This window comes from Daucus carota, chromosome 2, assembly GCF_001625215.2.
Source record: "Daucus carota subsp. sativus chromosome 2, DH1 v3.0, whole genome shotgun sequence".
Classification (NCBI taxonomy): domain Eukaryota; kingdom Viridiplantae; phylum Streptophyta; class Magnoliopsida; order Apiales; family Apiaceae; genus Daucus; species Daucus carota.
In genome coordinates this window covers 50,932,477-50,956,027 of record NC_030382.2, presented here as the reverse complement: position 1 = coordinate 50,956,027, position 23,551 = coordinate 50,932,477, and the positions used below count along the sequence as shown (strand labels likewise).

Here is a 23,551-nt window from a genome sequence, read left to right as displayed (position 1 = left end):
AAAATTATATTACAAAAAATATATTTGATTTATTTTAAAATGTAGCTTTAATTTTAAAATATATAACAAAATATTTATAATTAAATATTGCTCAATTTAATTATTGAAAAACCAAACAAATTTATCGAAGATGGACTGATGGAGGGAATATTCTATAAAGTTTCACTACTGCATTCAGTCAAACCGCCTATCACAAAAAATATATCAAACCGTCTTTCTTTAAAAAAGTTGAACCGTGTGCTTGTGTAGTGTGAATTGTTTGTGATTGGTGCCGCTATTACACATATTTTTCGCATGAATATTATTATGCATTATGCAAAGACGGCTGCCGTAGCAAATTAGCCATGTGATTTCTTTCCTTAAATAAATTAAAGCATGTGCTAATTGAAAGAATTCACAACATTTTTTCTAGTTAGGAGTAGGACTATTACAAATCACTCCCGCGTTTCTTAGCTGAGAAGATTTCTTCATTGCAGACAGCTGCCTTGTACGTTCCAATCAATAACTTTAAAAGTATACTGCTCCACAAAGTAAAAGCATGTCATGTAAATAGGATCTGCAAGTAATTTCCGCTGTTCATAGTGACATGTAAAAAGAAACGGAGGGAGGTAGGGTATAATCATCACGGGAATATATGCAAATTTTATGGAAGAGTTTGAAAATTATTAGAAGCTGCAAATGTTGGAATATTTTTAATTATGAAGACACTGCATGGAGAAACAACTGCATACATAAATCCAAGTCCTAAATCAAGCAGTGCTAACTGAAGTTTTATCCTTCAGAGTTTAGACCATCATCATCAACATGAAAGGAAATGAGTTTACAAGTTTTGTAGGACTAAGCAAAAAAGGAAATACAAGGGTAAATGTCTAAGAGCAGAAAAGTCTACTCAGACAAATGACCAGTTGATGAACATAAAGCATATGCAATGGGCGTTTTCTTCTTCGTTCAGCACTTTCCATGCCAATGCGCGTTCGTACGAGATTGGCCTGCTCATGCTGGATAAACATATGCCGCCTTGAAGGCAAGCAAAGCCCTGGCAGATGGATGTAAACAAAAAAACATATCATGTCGTGTTACAATGTGATTAAGCCATTATGTATGTAAGGCGTTGCAGTGTTTGAAGCTATAATGGTTGCCTCATTATTTTCTATTCTATCTTTTTTGGTTTTTTAGTCTAATACTTTTCCGCATTATTTTTAATTTCAAAGATATATAACTCACCTGCTGCATTATCTGTGGTAGTTGGGAGGAAAGACTCTTTCTTCCATTGTCATCAAAGATTTTCTCTAAAGTAATGTCCTGAAGGGCAACTAGGGTCGTCTCCAGCATATCAAGACCAGACTGGTTTGCAAAATTGAAAACTGGCATTGCCTGCAAAATTTTATAACTTGATAAATAGATTCTAATATAAATATTGCATTATGCACTTCAAAGTAAGTGATCACATCCCACTAAACTTTTATTAGACAAGGATAACACATGTTCAGAATGCTAGAACTTGTACGTACTATGCATGTGAATAACTATGTTAAGACTAAAGAGCAGTAGAGCTATTGTGTACTCTGTATACATGTGCAAAGCATTCAGCTACTAGAATGATAAAGGAACAAATACAATAGTCACAACCATTACTTAACACACTGCTGCTTAAGACAGTTAGAAAATGATATACTGATATTTATATAATAAGAAGGAAAAGAAGAAGAAAAAAGCAAACCTTTATGGAGCAGCAAAGGACTGCGTCTGGGTGATGCCACAGAGTTTTGAGGATAGAATCACTTCCTTCACCAGCAGTTTTAATTAACTCCGAACCCAAGTAACACCTAAAAGAGACAAAACACCAACTTTTACATTTCACAAATTTAAAAAACTCGTAGTTAGACAGCACATAGAGCTAATTACTAAAGACAGATCATCCTATCACGCATCAATATACATTAATGCTAAGAACAGCTGTATAGAATCAGTACAAGGCTTAGCATAAACAGTAGACACAATAAAACAAAGATGCTTGATATAATGTATAGATGTCCTCCGATTTAAACTGTTGTGTTACTGTGTATCATAAGATAAGACCAGTTAATATAAGGAAGGCTGCTGCTTCTGTAGCTATGTGCTCATATATCATACTGTACCATCTTGAATAGTAATATAGTGGAAAAATCATAGCAAGCTTATAGTATGGGCCATCACTAACTACGTATCACATTATTATATGGTAAGTTGCTACTGTCTATTGCATCAGCAGATGGGTGCTATGGAAGAAAACTTGGAACTGTTGTAATGAAGTATTTGTATATATTCCAACTAGAGTAAAGTTGGCTATATATATCACGGTAAGTTTCATGTATACCACAAAACTAAGATAACTCATTTTAAGAACATCTAACTTTATTTGGACAAGAAATGTTATTAATAACATCAACTTTATTTGGACAAGAAATGTGACAAACCTGTAACTATGGCAAACCCATCGTGCTAGTGTCTGTGCTTCTGGAGTCCCGAGTGATGGCAGAAGACTACCATATACATTTAAATGAGATGGAGATAATGCTAATGCTACTCTCTGAACTGATGAAATAACGCTGCGAACATATTGGCGAGCCATAGATGCCACGGTATCTTGCATGTGGCTCTCACATGCAAATTCAAAAGCTATCGTCATCACAGATCTTGTACTGCCACTACCATCATTATATTCGCCAAATCCTTTACTAACTGCCGACCCGACCTCAAGAGCAGAAGCAAGATCAAGGGTGCGATTAGGGCTGGATGACTCCTGCATAATTTATATTTTTAGAGAATCATTAAAGTGTCTCTGAAACATATACAAAATAAAAAAAAAATATTGAAATTTTCTCTGCACCGATGGCTATAGCTAAAAAAAAATGGACGGGGAAGGGAATACAGTGATCGCACAAACCTTTTTACTGTCCAGACATATGATACGGAAACCAGAAGGTAAAAGTGGTGCATCATCAGCAAAAGAAGGATCTATGGGAGCAAATATGAGTTCAGCACACGTTCCAAATGCATTTTCATCCATTCCACCACACAGCTGCCATATGAAAAATAAAAGAAAAAGGAAACATTAGCAAGTGATAACATCATTATAAAGACAAACAAAAATATATGAAAAATCAGTACTACCAAAAATCTAAGTGGATGTAGAATTGTAAATCATATGTTTATTGAATATCACAGCCACTCTATTGGATGAGTAAACACTACCCAAACAAAAAGGAAATGTTAGAACCACACCTGTAAAAGAAACATGTCTCTAGGCATTATCGAGTCTTCAGGGCAGGGGACCATACCTTCCAGCTTGACAACCTCCAGCAACTAAAAGCTCAAAAAAAATGCCATTTAGTTTTAATGGTCTCAATCACATAAATTAATGCATGTGACATCCCAAAAAGAATGAAAAACACTACTTGCCTCTTCATGCTCAATAGTGTGAGCCAGTGGAAGAGTAACCTGACTCCCGGTATTTCCCATTCGAGACCCTGGGAAGCTGCAAGGTCCAATTTTAACAGCTGCCGCAGAGTATGCGTCGACATTACAGTCAGCCCATTCTGATCTGTGTTCTCGCAGAAACCTTACGAGTATTGCAGGAGGCACATTCTGGATGAATAGGTATGTTAGAACAAAAACAATTATAGTGAGCCTGTGGTAATGCAATGCAAATGTGTATGTGTATCAGTCAGTGTATGCAATATATAAGAAATGAACTACCTCTTGCTAAACCATTGGTGTACTTCAGATATTCTAAGATATTGTCGATAAATACTAATACATTAGAGGATTCAGAAATTTTAAAGTGGAAAAGACTCATCCCACCCCACATTACAAGGTATATATCACTAACTGAAACAAAACATGTCCCAGAAATGTAATTGAAACACCAGACAGTGCATTATTAGTGATAGAAGGTACTTGGTGAGTAGCTAAGGGAATAAAAAGGATATTCCAATAGATGATTATAATTTCACTTGACAGTCTTTAGAAAATCAGTCGAATGAAAACATGATTTGCAGCTAACCTGTAAAAGCATTGAAGCTTTTGCACATAGCACTACATGGCCGATGGATGGAAGTCCATTTGAGAAGGACATATTCAAACCCAGAAGTTTGTCTGGAGAAGAGTTCACAAGGATAGTCACATCATCCATTCCATCAGATCCCATCAAGGACCATCCCTCATCAGCAAATCCATTTATTGCCTCATTAAAACCCCTGCCATATTTGATACAATTAGTATAATAGAGCAACGCAATGCATCAATGTTACTAATAATGGAAGATATACTAACCTGCTCAATTTCTGGCTAAGTGCTCTTAGAGCTGCAGGTTGGCGGCCCCAATTTGCGGCACTAGACTGAGAAACCTCCAGAGATATCTGCTTCAAATGTCGTAAAGCCTGCAGGAAAAAAATTAAGACGGAGAATCAAGAGGTGAAGTTGTCAAAATAAAGAAGAAAACTCTAAATGCATCGGTAGAAGAGATGAAGTCATACCGCCATTGTAGTCTTCTGAGCAAGTACTGTTGAGGATTCATACAATGGTCGCATTACTTCAGGCACATTCCATGCCTAGTATATTTCATAATGACATAATTATAACAAGTAGCAACAGTCTGGTATCTAATTAGCAGCTAATTGCTTTACATACCTCCAAATTCATATGATCGACAATGTGAATGACTGAACCGCCTCCATCACAAGGTCTGATAAGATATCCACTGGGCAATATTTCAGCTCGTGCAAAACTAAGCACCGGTGGCATGCTGCTATTCTGAGTATTGCTAAGAGATCTTTCACATACCTAGGCGGGACATCAGCCAATTGTCAAGGTAAGCAGGAGAAGGATGCAAATTGGTAATTTGAGGAATGTCCAGAATGACTTGTACTCAAATCAAGGTTGAACCATAAGATTTACATACCACTAGGCTCCCGTCCTCCATGACAGTAGTATAACGTAATAGCCAAAAGTCACGAGCCGGAGCCAAAGTTGTTGGCGCATATAGCTACAATGAAAAAGATACTTAAAAGGTTATTATTACACAGAAACAGAAAATAATTAACCTCTGTTAGCAATTACAAGTTAAGTATCAACTACCTGCATGTATAACACTTCAATGGTGCCACCATTGGCAGTGGGTAACACATTCAGAACATCCACTGCTCGGCAATCGCGACACCAAGCTGGACGATCTTTGAGGATCTCTGATACCTGAATACAGAAAAAGTAGTCTTCTCATAAGCTCAAAATCAGAGCATCATCAAGTAGGAATGAACACCAAGAGCAAAGTACTTACCCTTGTAGGCTCTAAACCCACCAGGCCACAGGCTCGTGCTGCCACACCAGGGCAACCATGAGAAATAGCAACGATTCCAATGGAATCCGGACCAGGCTATGAACAAGGGACATGAAAATTATTTTAGCCGACTAACAATGAGTGTTAGATTAAACAATTAGACACTTGTCTTCCCATTAGATGTATCCAAATGTAACCTGAACAGATGGCACTTTTGTTCTTGCAGTAACACCTTTTAATTTACATTCTACTTCTTTTTATATGCTTTCTAATAATATAAATACAAAATGACATTCTGTTTACAGTCTCAAGAAAAAATGGTTCGATGAACATAAGTGAAAGAATATATATTTACTACGTATCTGTATGACAGACAATACAGTAGATGAATCCCCTGCTCCCACTCCCCAGATTGAAAAGCTACTAGATAGTAATATTGTTTGCATGTATTACCTTCATTCCAGGCATTTGGACCCACTCTATAGCTGTTCCAGTAGCCTTTGAAAGAAACTCTGTTAAAGTCTCTTCTGCAATGGACAAAAGCCTGAAAATAATATAAAAAATTTAAAAATTGTAAACCAGACACAGTTATAAGCAATTTGGCTTTCACAAAAGCACTATAGCAATATGATTGATAAGCATCTAAAGCTCCGCTAACCCTGCAGGACTAGCATCTCTTGGAGGATGCTGAGATGTCAAGTGTTGTTGACTGCTTGTAACCACAGATTCACAACTGGAATCTTTAGTGGGAAGGGCAGCCTGCAACAAAATAGCCCCCCATAATCATTAAAATGCAACTTAAATCAGAAAACTTGGTGACAATAGCTTTAGCCTTAAAGATAGCTTCAAACTCTCACATTTTGTGTATGTTGACGAAAGTAGCCATTCTCATACACCAAATGTGACACCTGCTTCTGCAATCTATCATTTTCTTCCATCAAGAGCTTGTTCATAGCATTAAGTTTTCTGTTCACTGATTGGAGTCGTGACGCCTCTTTCCTCTGTTTTTCTCTGCATCTGAATAACAACATTACAAATTACATCTTATTAACCACAACAGAATTCTATTTTGGTAAAACATAAAGATTTATTGTAATCACAGGTGGCTCTTTATTATTATATACAAATCGATCACATAATGTAATATTTACACAGATCAATCAATTAACAAGAGAAACTTAAGGTTTCCTGATGTATATTTAAATGGGAATCAATTATACCTTCGATTCTGAAACCAAACTTTAATCTGCTTGGTCTCAATGTTAGACAGTATCGGGCACTCCCTGATGAGCTGCTGGCGACGAATAGAACTGGGTTTTGGGCATTCATGATAAACACGCTCAAGGGCTTCAACCTGCTCCGGTGTGTATCGGACATACTTACCATTGTCCATAACTCCCTTCCCATCCTTGCAGGACATTGCCATCATCTCTTACAAACCTCAAACCCCAGCTAAAAAGACCCTCCCACCAAAACAATAGCTCTAAGAATAGACTCAAGAAAGGACTTTTCTTTGCCTGCACAATTAATCCCACACATGAAAACCTAGCAATGAAGCAGAAATCAAGCTCAAGTGGGTTCAGTCTTTTAAGCACCCCAATATAAAACACTTTTCAGCTAGACTAGCAAAATGTTTCTGCACATCCTAGACATCCTCCCTTTAAAAGCAGACAAGAATCTTAAAATATGATAGTGCAAAGAGAATGTCACTCTATCTGAAGTTTATTTCAATTCTTTAATATTTAAGATTGTCTTTAAGTACAAGAACTGCATAGAAATCACAAATCTTCCCCACCTCAAATTGAAACAGCTCCAAACACAAGAATATGTAAAAATATATATTCTCAACAAAGTGATGATCCCCACCAAACAAATATTTAATTTCTTGAACCTATGAAATTCTGAAACTTCATAAACAAGTCCCACTCAAGTCACATTCAAACAAAACACAAACTTATCTTCATATCAAAACTTTCCAAAAAAGCTCGGTTACTTCTCAAAGATTTATGATATTAAGCATACCCAACTAAAAAAAGAAGCACTAGGAATACAAAATTACCCAAAGATTGAAGCTTTATGAGGCAATAGAAGCAAACAAGAAGAGATCTTCAAGAAATACAAATGGGCATATTTTCTTTGAGCATCTTTGAAACATCTTTAAACTAAGGCAGTACTAAATGGTGATTAATGAAAAATCAGAAAAAGAAAGACCTGATCTTTCAATTGAATGAGAAGGAAACAGAAAAAGAGAAAGTTAAAGCTGAGCAAAAAATTAAAGAAGGGCTAAATAGTGTTAAATAAAATTTAAGAAATGAGATTCTCTTATTCTTTTGATACATACAGTGATGCAGTTTGATGGGGTTCATTGTGTGGTATCCACTGATTGGTCACTTTCTTGCTTTACAACTAATGCCATAGATTTTGGTATTTATACATGGGTCCTGTTCCCTGACAACTGTGTGTCAGGGAACAGTTATCCAACACATCATTCCCCAGCCGTTGGATCGTTGATCCAACGGCTGGGGCAAAAGGAAAAATTTTTAGCGTTCCGCGCTTTTTTTCCGCGGATGGAGTGTTTTCAACAGACGATCCGCGTATTTTTTCCGCGGATCGGAGGGAGTTTTTTAAGCGTTCCGCGGTAAATAACCGCGGAACTATCAGACGAGTTTAAAACAAACGAAACCGCTGAAACACAAACATATCAGTTGTATACATCACATTATCACAAACTCCTGCGATCAGTTACAATCAAACACAAAAACCCCACAGCCTCCTGCGATCATCCTAACTGCGATCATCTTGCATCATCTTGCCTACGATCACAAGGTGCCTGCAAATCCCCATTTTCTGCTATCTTTGTATCCCTGCATATTTTGTGCTTATTTTTGTTTGGTGCTTCAATCTTTAGTTTTAAGCATACATTATTTACGATTGGATGTATAATGGATTGTTGGATTGTTACTTGATTTAGGCTTGATACATGTTGTGTAATTCATGTATTCTAGTTCATATATCTTTCTGAGTGCGAAGTGTTTGGTAAAATGCCTCAAAGAAAATATTGTTTTTTTTGTTAGTTTTTGTCAGTGAAGTTGTGTGATTTGCTGATTTAACTTGCTATCCTTTTTTGAATGTAGCATTGTCAGTATAATTTAATGAATTAATTTAATTTCCTAGTGGTATTTTAATAAATTTTGGTATATATATATGTGTGCTTGAATTGTGGTATATGTAGGTAGTATATGTAGGTAGATTGTGATTGTGATTATGGAATTAGTGCTTTTCCTACCGATATTTTAATGAATATGGTCATATAAATGGTTGTGTGGATATAGTATATGTAGGTAGTTTGAATATAGTATAGGTTCTTCTGCGCTTCTTATGAACTTCTTATGCTTTACTTGAATCTTTTAGTTTTATGTTGTCTGATGTTGATTTCATGTTGAATTTTCAGGATGGAAGATATTCTACCAGGGCCACTTAGTCAGGAAGTTATCTTAGATAACTCGTATCATGTGAGTGCTGCTGTTTGGGCTGGTGTTGATCGGGGTCCATTGGAGTGTTTCTGTGGCAACCGGTCTATGAGGAGCTGGTTTCTTTCTGATGCTCAGAAGGAAATTCTACATGCTATAGGGTTTGGCGTGTTTGCCAATCCCAGACTTATACTTCAGACTGACGCGAGGCTAGTGAGTGCTCTTGTTGAGAGGTGGCGTCCGGAGACCAACACATTCTTCATGAGACAGGGGGAGATGACTGTGACCTTGGAGGATGTTGGTTACATATTGGGGTTGCCCATTCATGGTCGGCCTTTAGTGGGAGATGTTATTGACAACCAGAAGGACTTCTTTCGGAGGAACTGGTTTGAGGAGTTGTCGACAGCTGACGTGGATTCGGCTCATACTAGGGGCGGGGTGAGGTACACATGGTTGTTTGAGACGTACGGAGCTGATCCCGGTCCTGATCCAGAGCGGATTCTCATCCACACGCAGGCCTATTTGTTCGTTGTTGTAGGTGCTGTTCTTTTTCCTACTACTAGTAGGAATGTGGTGCATCCCCGGTATCTCCGCCATCTTCGCAGACTGAGGGAGATTCCTACATGGTCTTGGGGTTCGGCAGTTCTGTCTTACTTGTACAGGGGGTTGTATCACGCCACACAGAAGGATGCCAAGAAGATATCAGGTTGTGTGTGGTTGTTGATGCTATGGTCTTATGAGAGGTTCGAGATTGGTAGACCTATTCCTGATGAGAGCAGGGGCAGCTATCCGGTAGCTGAGTTTTGGGCTATGCCTGACGAGGATGAGGAGGACGAGGGTAAGGGGAAGAAGGGGAAGGTGGAGGGTAAGGGGAAGGGGAAGGAAGAGGCGAAGGGCAAGGGGAAGGGGAAGGGGAAGGGGAAGGAAGAGGTGAAGGGCAAGGGGAAGGGGAAGGAAGAGGGGAAGGGGAAGGGGAAGAGGGGTAAGGGGAAGGGGAAGGAGCCTGATATTCCCGAGGAGATTGAGGAGGAGGAGGAGATGGAGGAGCAGGGCTGGATTGTGGGTGGGAAGAGGAAACGGGTTAGGCGTGACAGTAGAGCGGCGCCTCATCATAGCTTGCCACATTACAGGGGTGAGTTTGATGGAGTAGCATCAGACGTAGTGAGTTGGACACCCTATTCCGAATTTCATGAGATGGAAGGGGATTCGGATGGGGATCATGACGTATCTGCAGAGGATTGGGAGGCTCGTTATGCTGGGCTTGCTCGGGTCCCATTAGTTCATTATGACATAGTGGAGTATCAGCATTCAGATAGGGTGTTGAGACAGTTTGGTTTGAGGCAGCCTATTCCCCCCCCTCCGGTATCCATGACTCGGTACAGGCAGGAGAAAGAAGCCTTTCACTACACTGATTGGCGTGCTGTATGGTTTGCTGAGATCGGAGAGTGGGAGCGTTTTGTGGATCACCCCGAGGTTGTGGTGGCTCAGCATTCACTAGACACCGATGACACAGGTTACATGGACTGGTACGAGCACATTTCCAGGCGCCGCGTTGGGAAGCCACAGCCTGTGCCACAGCCGCAGTATTCCACCAGGGAGTTGTTTGACAACCTTCAGGCATTTCAACTTGTAAGCTTGTTTACCCTTTCATAGTACTAAAGTTAAGATTCCTTTATTCGTACTTTGTATGTATCTAATTTCATGACATCAAACTATCTGCAGATTCAGAAGGGTTTGGAATGCCTTAAGGCGATTGATTCAACCATCCCTGAAGGCTATCGCGAGGAATTTAGAGAGATTGCCCCGATATTTGTCGAGCCGTACTGCCGTTTCATGCAACAGCTCAAGGGCCCAGCATACACCCCTCCTGTTTTCGACCATGTCCATCTATCGGCTGTGGCAAAGAGGCCAACTGTTGCAGACGTCTCCCCCCATGACATCATTGATATGACACAGCCGTCTCAGCAGACTACACAGGTCCCTACTGTTCCCGCATCACAGGCCACTTCCTCGAGGCCCGAGAAGATGGATGTTCGTAGGCCTGCTGAACAGAAGTGGCTGATAAGTAAGAAGCTTTCAGAGGAGAAGATGGCCGCCATTAGGAGAGACTGGGGATGGGTACGAGGTCAGCCTGTGGGGCTTCGGGGTGGAATTAAACATGATCTCATGTTCAATTTGGCGGAGAATTCAATGCAGAGCTTGGCACCCGGTGCTTGGATAGATGACCGCATCATATACGGATACATGGTACTATTTCATTTGTGGTGCCGGTCTACATTTAAATTGTGTTGCCTTTATTTATTTTGTAAATAACCTATGTTAATTCCTTGCAGTGGTTGTTACGTGAGCGGGAAGAAGCTATTGCCGCTGCAGGAGTGTATCCGAGAAAGCCAATTTACTACTTCATGGATCCATTTTTCATTACATTGGCTATGGAGCTGGATTACACGGTTCTCACGGAGCGGGTTAAGCGTTTCTTCGTTACGTGGGGTAGTTGTGGGATTGGTCCACCAATCAACGAAGTGGACTACATATTTGTCCCGGCCAATGTTAATGGGAATCACTGGATTTTGATGGTATTGTCTGTGAAGGAATGGGGCGTCATGGTGTTTGATCCTATGACCAACAAAGCTGAACATGCGAAGGAAGAACAATGCGTGGTATGTGATCCGTTCCTTCTTTTTTCTTATATCAATTTGAAGTCTCGTTCATTTCATCTATATTTTGTTGATTGTGTTTTTAGGTTGGACTGTTGGCGAGGATGCTTCGTTATCTTGGCCCCCGACTTACTGTGCCGAAGGAGGACCCTCTAGTCCAGGTCTGGGATGCAATGCCGAAGCAGAATAACTACACTGATTGCGGGGTTTATATTTGCAAGTATATGGATTATCTCTTGCAAGGATATGACCTCTCTACCTTGGTGTGGGACGCTTCAGACCTCGAGGTCTTCCGTTACAGGATTGCCAAGGAGCTTCAGAAGGGGAAAGCAAGATCCATCCCAAACCACCGGATGAGCCAGAGGGGCTCGCAGCTAGCTTAGGACTTCTATTTATTTTCTTATTCTACGAGGATTTGTAGGGAATTAATTGAACAATGATATCATGTAGTTAACATTGGTTTAATATTAATGAATGAAACATTTGTTTGCGTTTATATCGGTCGTTCATCGACCGTGTCACTTCCCCGATTCCCTTTTATTTATTTTAGAATTTGTGGTTGTTATGTGATTCAATAGCCGCGGCCATGGCTTGATCTTGATCGGTTATGATAGCTAGGGGTTCTTTGCCTTCCATCGCCTCTAGCCACGTACTCAAAACCCACTCAAAAGTTGTCTTCAATTCATCCCGCACGAGTGCAAAACCAAAAACTATTGATTGATAGTGATGATTGACTCCGGTGAAAGGCACAAAGGGCATAGCATATCTATTAGTTCGATATGTTGTGTCAAACGCAACCACATCACCAAAATTTCGATAGGCCATCATAGAGCGGGGATCGACCCATACAAGACACTTCAATCTTTGTTGGTCATCAAGGAGAGTCTTGATAAAAAACTTACCGCCACTCTCTTCTTTCAAACGATACAACAAATCCAAACCGGCTTGAGCATCATTTACTCCCATGTTGTCCTTTCTAAAATCGCGCACGACATTTCTTAAATGTTGGCTATTAAAACCTACTTGTTCCGCTCCCCCATGCATTTGACCAAAAATATTCATTTGTTGTCTTGGTGGGACACCCGAAGCATGTAAGGTCTTGATTAAATTTCTTTGAGCCGCGGTCACATGTCTCTCCCGTCTTATCAAACTCATCTTGGAAGGAGTAACGACTTCGTGATTGTGTTCTAATTCCAAAGAGGTTATCTCCCAATGAGTTGATTTTTTCTTGTTAACCACGTACATTCTAACTTTGCAACCACTTCTAGGCAGCACATCTCTACGCCGTTTGCCCTTAACACTTCCAACACTACCAATCAATATTTCTTCTTCCTCAACGGGGTTTTTCCCGCGATTTTCCCCCGCTAAATTACAGACGTACATTCGACCATATATGGATTTATCCTTGACTCGCCTCTGCGTGTTTTGTATCTTAATTGCAAAACCATGGTTTAAAGCATACGCCCTAAATAAATTTTCCGCCCTTTGTAAATTAGCAAATTTTTGATTCAAGCAAGGGATACTAATAGGCTCATCTTCATCCACAATATTATCACTACTATCATGCAAATTATCACTACTTTCATGCATACTACCTCTATTTTCATGCATAATTTCATCTTCATCTAATTGCTCACTACAAAAAAACTCCTCACCATCACTATCAACATTAACATAATCAATATTATCTCTATCATTACCACATTTACCATCATCATCATGTACATCAACATAATCATTTTTTTTTAAACTTTTTCTACCTTCAAATCTTGCAAACATCTTATCCATTACAACACAACAAAATAACAACGATCCAACTACAAATGGAGCTTACCCAAGGGATGGATGGGTCTTGGAAGAGAGAAATCAAGAAACTCTGCTGCTGAAAATGCTGAAATGGGGATTTTTTGGGATTGAACTCTTGAATGATCACATTTAGGTTAGTGATCATACACAAAACCCGTCTGAAAGTTCCGCGGATATTAACCGCGGAACGCTTAAAAAACTCCCTCCGATCCGCGGAAAAAATACGCGGATCGCCTGTTGTAAACACCCCATCCGCGGAAAAAAAGCGCGGAACGCTAAAAAATTTTCCTTTTGCCCCAGCCGTTGGATCAACGATCCAACGGCTGGGGAGTAATGTGTTGGATAACTGTTCCCTGACACACAGTTGTCAGGGAACAGGACCCTTTATACATTACATTCATGCACTATACTCTGACACTGTATTTCTACCCAGATACTATTCTGACCAAAAAGCCCTTTGATTCTTCGTACAATTAATAATACTACATTATACCCTCCACATAATTTGGTTGCCGATTCTGCCCCTGAGTTTTTATTCAGTACTGTTGTGTTGTTGTGTTGTTGAAAAAAATAAAATTTTCTTATGTTAAGTTTGTGTTACGGTTTATATAGAGGAAAAAACACATAGATACTATAATCTTGTTAGAGATTAAATTGAGTGCAGATAATTTAGAGTTGAAAAGTTAAATGAAAGTAATATAATTAATATAGAAAATAAAACGATAGAAGTATGTTGTGGAGAAGGTGGGGGAGGGAATTAAGGCATGGGAAATGGGGAGGGGAGGGGGTGTTTGCGTGGGTCACTCGCAACTAGGGCTGTTAACGAAACGAATATTTAATGAAATATTCGGTATTCGAATTCGTTTAGTATTATTCGTGTTCGTTTATTAACAAATACAAATACGAATTCAAATCTTAAAAAATATTCGGTTCATTAACAAATACAAATTCGAATTGATAAATATTCGTATTCGCTATTCGCTTAATTATTCGGAAATTAAATATTATATATATATATATTATTTTATATTATATAGAAAAATATTATATTTCTTATTTAATAGGATTATGGATTATTCTGGGACCAGATATTAAACCAGCCAGTCCATATACTAAAAGGTTGAGCCAGTGGAAGTTCTGTTGTATGATATTGGAATTAATTAAGGCGTATTAAATTTTACATTTTGGTTGTAATTTGAATTTTATTTTCTTTGAATTGGATGATTGTAGTCTGTGTAATTAGTACTTTATAGTTTGCTTGAATCGGTGAAGCATGAGAGTTTATAACTTTTGTCACGGGCGCACTTCAGTTATTTAGTTCCATTTTATTTTAAATGAGTACCTTAAATGAATACGAATAGTTCGTGAATCTAACCGAATCCAAATACGAAAACAAATAATTATTCGGATAATAAACGAATACAAATCTGAATATATGTATTTAAACCGAATACAAATATGAAAATTAAGATATTCGTTTCGAATTCGTTTCGTTAACAGCCCTACTCGCAACACAGCACAGCACAGCGCGAGGGCCGGACAACATGATTGAGATTTCTGCATGCGCACTCCCTTTTCGTTTTCTTATTTGCCCCATCACCATTTATATTTATTTATTGTGTATGACGTATTTATGGGAGTGATATTGTTGAGATTTTTAGCATAAACATGTAATCCATTATTCACTGATTCATCAAATTTGTATTGGATAATGGAGTAATCAACTAATATTTTCCTACAGTCAAAGCATTAATAAGGGTATTGATGAAAGTTTCTTATCAAACTTAAATTTTCTTAATATGTGTGAAAATGTTAAAAGTGGACAGGTAAATAGGGACGGGGGGAGTAATTGATATCTCTAGAAAAGTGGATTATATGAAAATAAGGCCTTAATAAAAAAAACATTTTCTGTAAATTCTTTTAAATATAAGTATTAAAAAGTGTTTTGTATTTGTTAGTTAATAAAAATTATAAAAACAAAAACAAAATTTATAAAAAGAATTTTGAAAATAACCTCATATCCTCAGAAGTAAGGTTAGTCGAATCTAAACCTATTTAAAGTAATAACGTGAGGACCAACAAAAACAATTACTTTATCGAGTTTATTACTTTATTGAGAGTAAAAATACACTACTTACATCATGTTGGAACTAGAAAAATATATTATTTTAATGAAGATATTACTTTATCGATTACTCCTTCTGTTTTGAAATATAAGTCGCTTGACTTTTTTGCACGCATTTTTAAGTCTTTTGACCACATGCTAAAAATGATTATTTTTTTAAAAAAAATTTGAATAAAAATATATGATTGATATTATTATTCAGAATTTATTTTTTTAAGAAAAAAATAATTTTAAGCATGCGGTCAAAAAACTTCAAAATACGTGAAAAAAATCAATCTATTCAAAACGGAGGGAGTATTCCTTAATCGAGGTTGAACTGTGTACACAGACACGGTCACACAAGGTTGTCGTGCAGTTACAAAACGAAAACCGACGAAGGCGATGAAATGTACTCCGTGGTACTGTAGGATTGAGGGGTCATTAATGCAAGTCAAATCATGAAAAACAAAGATTAAAGAGCATAGCCGTATGACTGCTGTGTTTAACGATCATTACATAGTTGACATGACAAAAGATACAGACAAAATTTAACTTGAATGACAGACATTGCCCACCGCATTACAGCCTTCCTACTTGCGACCAGATTAATAAAAATACTTCAAACTTTTTTATAAACAATACACCTTCCGTCCTGAATTGTAGTGAGTGTGTTATTTAATATATCAATAAATTTTTTAAAAAAAAGAGATAATTTAATAAATAATAGCCATACGACATTTAAAATAATGATCGAGTCGAATAAATATTGAAAAATTAATATGTCTGTCTTCATACCGAAAATGAGACAAATAAGCGATATTAAAATTGATGATGGTGCATGTATAGAGATCCTTTGCTCTGTGTTCACCATTTTTTCAAAAAACTCCATTTGAGCTATCAACCACAAATGCAATTCTCGAAAGGCTTTTATCGATAAATACAAATCAACTCTCACAAAAGGAGAGAAAAATCACACATTCTCGTCGGGGAGAGAAATCAAACTATAATAAAAACAAACTAGAGAAAATTCAACTACAAATTAAAATAATTAGATCTGCAAAGTTTTAATAATTAAGCATATAAAAAAATTTAATCAAAATTGGGACGAAGAGATATGTTCCACGAGAATCTCTGAAAATGTTTCAAACATGGTAGAAAAATATACTTGTATACCCTATAAATCAAGGAGTCCCTTGGTCTAAATATCGTCAATCTTTTGATATGTTTTTCTTTAATCAAAATAGTACGTGTTTCAATTAAATTAGATTTTTAAGTAGATAACAAACACGTTTGAATTAATATATTTTTATTAGGTGTGTTGTTTGGCATGTTAAATAGGTTTATGAGCCTCTAAGATATATTTTGATGAGAATATTTAAATATGTTAAAATTTTAACACAAAGAATCCATGACACGATTTATAAATTAGAAATCCCGTATACACAGATACCGACCGATCATATTGTTTAAAATTTTAATATTTTAATTTTAATAGTACAAGTTTTGACCTCGTGATTCACACCACCGACATGGATGTAATTCAAATATTCTTATTTATAATTTAATTTTGTTGTTATATTTTTTCGTATTAGTAATTCAATGATTAAGAGCATCTTCAATGCAGGTCACCTGTTAGCTTTAAAATCTACGTGTCAACCCATATATTTAATATGTCAAAAAAACACTACTCCAACGCAGAGACCTGTTAGCAATATTTTTAGATGCCGAGAAACCAGCATGCTACATTTGTTGAGTGAGTGTCTGTCATCTATATAATATCTACGTCATTTTTTTTTTAAAATTTAACTCAAGAAGATTTCACTTATTATATATGTATTATAATATTATAATTCTATTATATATATTTATATAACGTTTTAATTTTTTAACTTAATTTTATGTATTGTTAAGTGTAAAAATATTTGAAATAAAAAAATGATATAATAAAAATAATATAATAAAACTAATATAATAAAACTAATATAATAACTTATATATTTATTTAATGTCAATTGTGAATTTTTAACAAAGAAAATTAGTAAATGTTTTACATAATATAAGTAATTTTTGTTAATTAGTTTTTTCCAATTTTTTACTATTATAATAGTATCAATATATATGTTTTTATTAATCATATTTTTAGTTTCACCTGTATTGAATAAAAAAATAATTAATTTTTTATTTTTTATTCTCTCAAACCCCTTTTATCAAAAGATAATTATCAAAATATAACTAGCCTAAAATCTTTCACTTTCACTTTTATTTTTGCCCTTCTGAATTTTATTTTTTTATTTATACCATATAACATTCTACCTTAAATCATTTTTACAATATTTAAATTGAAATATTTAAGGTACTATTATTATTATTGCAAGTATATATGTATTATTTATGTTATTTTATAAATAATATTGTTATGTAATATTATGTGAAAATGTTATTTTATTGTCAATCTAATTTATAAAAAAATTATAATATAATAATAAAAAATGTTAAATATTTTTAATCATTATTTATTGAATATATTATTTTGTTTTCAACAATATAGAATAAAAATTAAATTAATTATTTTATTGTATATTTATAATTAACATTTAAAATAATATTTTGAATATAGCTAATGGTTTTAGCTAATATTTTGAATAATATTTTGTTTTAGCTAATGGTTTTACAGGCTCAAATATTTTTTAGCTAATAATATTTTAGCTAACAGTTTCATCTTTAGCCTCGGAGATGCTCTGATGTATCATCTTATCGAAAATATTTTTGTGTATTAATATTATCATTAGTGATAATTTTATTTTATATTTATTTAACCAATTTACTCGATCCCAAGTATATTTTTCTTCTTTTGATCGGATTAATGTTAGTTACCAATATCACTCTAGCAACAAAATAACCAACCACGCACCCACGTCTCAGCAGCATGTGCTGTAGTACATAAAGATTAGCCGTTAATTTATCGACCCTCGATCCCACTACAAAAATACAAGTCAAGTTCTCTGGGAAGTTTGTGAAAACTGAAAACTACCATCCAAATTTATCACAACATATTAACATCAACAGGAGTACAAGATGGCATCTTCACCTCCTGGTTGTCATTTCGGTTTCGATATTTACTGTTTATTCGTAACGATTCTTGTGATAGTAGCGGCCAGAGCCATTATTACTCCAGCAAGCGCGGTGGAGGAGTTTAAAGTCGGTGATGTGGATGGCTGGCGACAACCGGATGCAAACCACACTGAAATCTACAGCCTCTGGACTGCAATGAAACGCTTTCATGTCGGAGATTCACTCCGTGAGTTGTTCTTGATCCACCATGATTAACTCTATATTTTGTCACGTTTTGTTTTGCATTATTTAGACGAGTTTTTCAAAAAAATATCTAAACTGTAATTTTTTTTTTTTCCAAAAATATGGTGCAATCATATATGCAACTTCGTTTGCAGCGCCTGTAACTTGAAAATCAACTGTTTCCGATACGTGTTGCAACCTCATTGAGTCATTTGTAACTTGGACCGTAATTCTGAAAATAAGTTTGAAAACATGAGTATTTTTACCAATTTCCCTGTTTAGTTTAATTTTATTTATGGGAACAGGTTTTGAGTACAAGAATGATTCGGTGCTGGTGGTGAATAAATGGGCATACTACCACTGCAACATCACGAATGCATCTTCCGTGTTTACTGACGGAAACACAACTATTAATCTCGATAATGCTGGCCCGCTCTATTTCATTAGCGGCGACGTTGAGCATTGTGAAAATGGACAGCGTCTCGCAGTTGTAGTGTTGCCTCTGCACCCGCATATTCACAAGTCTCCTCCACCACTGGTGGCCGTGGACGAGGATTCTCCGACAGCATCTCCGGTTTCTACTTCCAGAGCAGACACGGACCATGTTTATGTTCCAAAGACATTACCGTATTCAGTCCTAGTTACTGCCACTCTGGTATCTTTGTTATGGCATTCTACTTAGGCTTAGAATTTAGAAGTGTGTATAGTTGTAGGCTTGTAGCAATGTTTTTCTCAAACACTTGTGATTAATCACATGTTGTTTGTAACTCTGTTGAACTGTTGTTTCATGTTGTAGATTTTTCGGTTCTGGTTCTCAAAATGTGCAAGATGTGATATTTTCTTTGGTTCTATTAATATGCTTTACAAATTGTTATCTGTTGTAATATTTTTCAGATGAGCCAGTTGAATCCCGGTTTGACGGGACTAACAGAGAATAAATCCACCGTCAGGACTATCCAATCGTGCTATTCTATGAGTCTATGAGTCTGTTTAGTGTGGAGTGTACTCGGTTTAGCATGAGGAGTGAAATTTTACATTTTTTCTTGTAATTTTATAGTTTCATGTGACTAAAAATCCTCAAAAAATTATAATCATATTTTAACTCTTGAAACCAAATTCTGGATTCGTGAATGACTGATATAAAATTATAGTGTTTGAAAAGTTTCTTTGCCGAAAACAGAATTTTATATCCTCGTAAGAGTTTCTAATCACAAAAACAAATTTATACTCATTGTATGATATTCTATTCACTTAGAAAAAAAAGAAGTATTATATTTTTTTATATATCTGAAAGAGATTGTGTTGTGTATTTTCGTATGTGGTGGACATAAAAGTGAAATTCATATCTAGTTATTTAGAATTAGTATATTTGTATATGACCTCAAATTTATATGTGTTTTAAAACTTGTCGTGTATTTTTAATAGAGATATAATATTAAAATTTAGTTAAAATATATTAAAAAATATAATTTTAATTATAATTTTATAAAATATATATTAAATACTTATATTTGCATGTGTATAAATTTACGCATATATATATTTATTTAAAAATATATTTATATCGTATTTATAAAATAAAAACTAACATATGATATTGAATTTATCTTTTCATGTTTGTATTCGTGTATCAAAAAATTGGAATCAAATATAACTCTATTTATATGAATAGTTATAAATAAGTTATTATTTTGATATAATAAAATGCTTTTCATTCAGGATTTCGAATGTGTTTAGTGTCTACGGATTAATAACGTAACAAATTTTTCATAAAAGAAAAAGAGGGAATAGAATAGAAAACCAATACCCCCTCCGTCCCTCTGAATTGTATACATATGGATTGGAACGAAAATTAAAAAAAGTATATAAAGTAATGTAAAGTAAGAAGAAAGAGAAAGAAAAGTGAGTAAAGTAGTGGGATCCATTAATATATAATTGATAGATTTGGAAAAGTAGTTAAAAGGAGTGGGTGTGTGAGGTTTTTATATTATAAAATTTTACTATTTTGAGAAAGTTTTGAAATGTATAGAATTGAGTGGGACATCCAAAAAAAGAAAATGTATATAAAAAACGGTTTGGCTGGTGTGTGCCCAAGCGCGAAAATTTTTGTATTTGGGAGATTTTGATTGGTGTGGTTGGTGTATTTGCAGGAATCCACCATCATGATGAGACAGGAGCCAATCAAAATTATCCAAGCACAAAATTTTCCGCTTAGTATGTCACACCATATAAAAACCGTAGGAAAAAATGGGACGGAGGGTGTACGAAAATTAGACGTCTAATATACAGAATTCAAAAAACCTATCGGAGCTCCGAATCTTCATAAACCCTAATTTCTGCTCTACTACTATCCAGGTATTGACACCCTTCACAATTTTTACTTGTAAATTCATACGTTTCTTGTCATAATCTCACCGCTTCACTTAATTTTATTGCACAAGTTTACATATCTAAATATGCACACACAGATTAATGACCATTGAAGAAGCTTAGTCTCTTTGCATCAAATTAAATTCATGGCTCTGCGTTGCCTCCTCTACAGAACCCACAAATTCAAATTCTTATCACTGCCGGAAAACCCCGTTTTTGATCAACACTTCTTAAACCCTAAACCCTCTTTTCTTTGTGTGTTCACATCATATTTTTCCACCTCATTTCTCATTACTAAAACCCCTAAAAAATTCAAGAAACGCAAGAAAAAAGATAGCCCGCGAACAAACCCGATACAAAAGGATTACCCCCGGATACCCCATTTTGAGAACTTGATTCTGCGTGATGCTCATTTTCGGTTTCTTACTAAAACTAAAGCTTATCTTTTTAAACAACCGGAGCATGTTCTCCAGCTTGATGAGGCTGGGAAGCTCCATAAGGAGCTTGGGTTTCCGAGGGGGCGCAAAGTGATGCGTTCGATTCAGCAACATCCGCTTCTTTTTGAGACGTATCGGCATACTGATGGGAAAATGTGGTTTGGATATAGTGATTTGATGGAGAGTTTGGTGGATGAAGAGCTTTGTATTTGGGATAAAATGGAAAGAGATAGAGTTAATGTAGTCAGAAAGTTGTTAATGATGTCTGCCAACAAGAGGATTCCGTTGAGTAAAATTTATCATTGTAGGTTGTTGTTTGGAATACCGGAAGATTTCAGAGACAGGGTGTTGAGATATCCGAATTATTTCAAGATTGAAGTTGAGAATGATGGGAAAAGAATACTTGAGCTTGTTAACTGGGATCCATCATTGGCTGTCAGTGTGTTAGAGAAAGAGTTTTTGGTCGATGAGGATCGAGTTAAGAGGGCGTTTAAATTTCCGGTAAAACATGGCAAGTTGTTGGACCTGGAAATGGATGATGAAAGGAGATTGAATTTGTTGAATACGCTTCCTCTTGTTTCTCCTTATTCGGATGGGGCAAGTTTGGATCTTTGGACACTGGAAGCAGAAAAGTATAGGGTTGGGGTAATTCACGAGTTTCTGAATTTGACATTGGAGAAAAGGGCCTCTATACACCATATAGTGGAGTTTAAGGAGGAGCTGAGTCTTACTAAGCATACTTATCAGATGCTATTAAAGCAGCCCCGGACATTCTACTTGGCTGGCACTGAGATGAATTGGGTTGTCTTTCTGAAGGAATGTTTTGGGGAAGATGGAAAATTGATCAATCAGGATCCCCAACTGGATTTCAATGAGAAGTTGTATAAATATGCGGAAATGCAAGAAAAGGAGTCAGGGATAGATCATATTTAAATTTTGATTCGGTCAACATACTCTTCAAATCATTTGCTTGATTTATATCGGGAGAACTGTTTTAGGTAATTGACGTTCTTTATCTTTATGGAGTCTTACACTTCAAAGGGATATTGCCATTCATGTTTCTGACAAATCTTAATGTTGTTGGGTAATATTAGGAATACTCTTCTGTGACATTATACTTCACAGAGATGCATATACATGATAGTATGTTCTGAACTGAGTAGAGAGGATCTTCGTTGAAACCCTGAACAGAAGAATTATGTTTGTCAATATCTTCAAATAAATACATTATAATAATCTTTCGGATGGGTTTTACAGGAAACTAATGGCAAGGCACGACCTGGTCAGATTTTGTTCTCTGAAAGGAGGCTGACTTGGAAGCTTCTGAAGATTGAAATAGCACCGGGTGGGTAGAAAATTGAACTCCGATCACAAGTTTTGGCCAGGAGGCCCAGGACAGTCAAAATTTCCTCTGAAACAATTCCATTATACTGAATTAAAGGAACACATGCATATTGCAGAATACAGAAGTGTCTTTTGACCACTGGAATTACAGTCCATGTTAAAATTTTTGAGTCTAGTTTGAACAATATGTATTTATTCTCTACTTCTCCTGAAATCTGACTAGCATCCATAGTTTGAACTTTGAACAGCTGTTAGGTGAGAGGTGAATCAAAAGTATGTAGTTGACAGAATTTGAAATTAAATCTCAAGTTCTATCACATGTATGATTGTGGACTTCTGAGAAGAACGATAACAAAGTTCTTGTTTTTTCTTCCACTAATATATATTACTCCCTCTTGTCAAGTATTCTTGAAACATTCTATGCTGTTTTGTTGTTTATTGTTCTGGCCTAACCAGTTAACCATAAGGCAAAAAATGAAGAGCTTATGTAAACAAGGTGGTCTTGGCTTCTTTAATATTGTTCTAGATCTCTGCATTGTATATATCCTTATTTTTCTGGAACTTCTGTTTGCATCTATTATGCTTTTGAACATACTTTGTATTTTTATTTTTATTTTCTTTCTATGATTTTCACAGGTGCAATTCTAATAAGATAATCAGTTCTATTGATACATCAAAATTCGCACATGCAGATGGAATTATGTAACAACCAATTGCCAACACTGCCAGATGCCAGTAAATAAATCAACAGC

General features: G+C 36.0%; 5 protein-coding genes across 6 annotated transcripts; 3 read left to right on the top strand and 2 right to left on the bottom strand.

Moving 5' to 3' along the window:
* Nucleotides 1-679: 679 nt before the first annotated feature.
* On the bottom strand, nucleotides 680-7,691 carry LOC108209526 (homeobox-leucine zipper protein ATHB-15). The gene is made up of 19 exons (XM_017380477.2): nucleotides 7,377-7,691; nucleotides 6,538-6,834; nucleotides 6,175-6,334; nucleotides 5,976-6,076; nucleotides 5,771-5,861; nucleotides 5,318-5,413; nucleotides 5,119-5,232; nucleotides 4,943-5,026; nucleotides 4,672-4,824; nucleotides 4,518-4,592; nucleotides 4,315-4,421; nucleotides 4,046-4,238; nucleotides 3,442-3,627; nucleotides 3,265-3,345; nucleotides 2,927-3,061; nucleotides 2,457-2,782; nucleotides 1,721-1,826; nucleotides 1,225-1,374; nucleotides 680-1,036 (listed from the first exon to the last, which is right to left on the bottom strand). The coding sequence occupies exons 2-19, from the start codon at nucleotides 6,744-6,746 to the stop codon at nucleotides 890-892; spliced, it is 2,514 nt and encodes an 837-aa protein (XP_017235966.1). The 5' UTR covers nucleotides 6,747-6,834; nucleotides 7,377-7,691; the 3' UTR covers nucleotides 680-889.
* A 1,078-nt stretch (nucleotides 7,692-8,769) lies between these two features.
* On the top strand, nucleotides 8,770-11,871 carry LOC108221355 (uncharacterized). Its single transcript, XM_064086927.1, has 4 exons — nucleotides 8,770-10,416; nucleotides 10,510-11,034; nucleotides 11,121-11,447; nucleotides 11,531-11,871. The coding sequence occupies exons 1-4, from the start codon at nucleotides 8,770-8,772 to the stop codon at nucleotides 11,825-11,827; spliced, it is 2,796 nt and encodes a 931-aa protein (XP_063942997.1). The 3' UTR covers nucleotides 11,828-11,871.
* A 119-nt stretch (nucleotides 11,872-11,990) lies between these two features.
* Nucleotides 11,991-13,232, bottom strand: LOC135150554 (protein FAR1-RELATED SEQUENCE 5-like). Its single transcript, XM_064086926.1, has one exon. The coding sequence runs from the start codon at nucleotides 13,230-13,232 to the stop codon at nucleotides 11,991-11,993; it is 1,242 nt and encodes a 413-aa protein (XP_063942996.1).
* Nucleotides 13,233-18,352: 5,120 nt separating this feature from the next.
* Nucleotides 18,353-19,445, top strand: LOC108207721 (early nodulin-like protein 7). The gene is made up of 2 exons (XM_017378153.2): nucleotides 18,353-18,652; nucleotides 18,954-19,445. The coding sequence occupies exons 1-2, from the start codon at nucleotides 18,430-18,432 to the stop codon at nucleotides 19,328-19,330; spliced, it is 600 nt and encodes a 199-aa protein (XP_017233642.1). The 5' UTR covers nucleotides 18,353-18,429; the 3' UTR covers nucleotides 19,331-19,445.
* Nucleotides 19,446-20,904: 1,459 nt separating this feature from the next.
* On the top strand, nucleotides 20,905-23,215 carry LOC108209096 (protein WHAT'S THIS FACTOR 1 homolog, chloroplastic). Of its 2 annotated transcripts, XM_017379841.2 has the most exons (3): nucleotides 20,905-21,003; nucleotides 21,117-22,453; nucleotides 22,713-23,215. In XM_017379841.2, the coding sequence occupies exon 2, from the start codon at nucleotides 21,165-21,167 to the stop codon at nucleotides 22,386-22,388; it is 1,224 nt and encodes a 407-aa protein (XP_017235330.1). In that variant the 5' UTR covers nucleotides 20,905-21,003; nucleotides 21,117-21,164; the 3' UTR covers nucleotides 22,389-22,453; nucleotides 22,713-23,215. The 2 variants fall into 2 exon arrangements, with proteins under 2 accessions (XP_017235330.1, XP_063944096.1); XM_064088026.1 differs by having other exon boundaries at nucleotides 20,910-22,453.
* Nucleotides 23,216-23,551: the final 336 nt, after the last annotated feature.

Coding starts and splice junctions, on each gene's coding strand:
- LOC108209526 (XM_017380477.2), bottom strand. CDS start 6,746: ATGATGGCAATGTCCTGCAAGGATGGGAAGGGAGTTATGGACAATGGT. Junction 4,422..4,517: donor CTCAGAAGACTACAATGGCG/GTATGACTTCAT, acceptor TTTTTCCTGCAG/GCTTTACGACATTTGAAGCA. Junction 1,827..2,456: donor TGGGTTTGCCATAGTTACAG/GTTTGTCACATT, acceptor TGTCTCTTTTAG/GTGTTACTTGGGTTCGGAGT.
- LOC108221355 (XM_064086927.1), top strand. CDS start 8,770: ATGGAAGATATTCTACCAGGGCCACTTAGTCAGGAAGTTATCTTAGAT. Junction 10,417..10,509: donor ACCTTCAGGCATTTCAACTT/GTAAGCTTGTTT, acceptor AACTATCTGCAG/ATTCAGAAGGGTTTGGAATG. Junction 11,448..11,530: donor CGAAGGAAGAACAATGCGTG/GTATGTGATCCG, acceptor TTGTGTTTTTAG/GTTGGACTGTTGGCGAGGAT.
- LOC135150554 (XM_064086926.1), bottom strand. CDS start 13,232: ATGGATAAGATGTTTGCAAGATTTGAAGGTAGAAAAAGTTTAAAAAAA.
- LOC108207721 (XM_017378153.2), top strand. CDS start 18,430: ATGGCATCTTCACCTCCTGGTTGTCATTTCGGTTTCGATATTTACTGT. Junction 18,653..18,953: donor TCATGTCGGAGATTCACTCC/GTGAGTTGTTCT, acceptor TTATGGGAACAG/GTTTTGAGTACAAGAATGAT.
- LOC108209096 (XM_017379841.2), top strand. CDS start 21,165: ATGGCTCTGCGTTGCCTCCTCTACAGAACCCACAAATTCAAATTCTTA.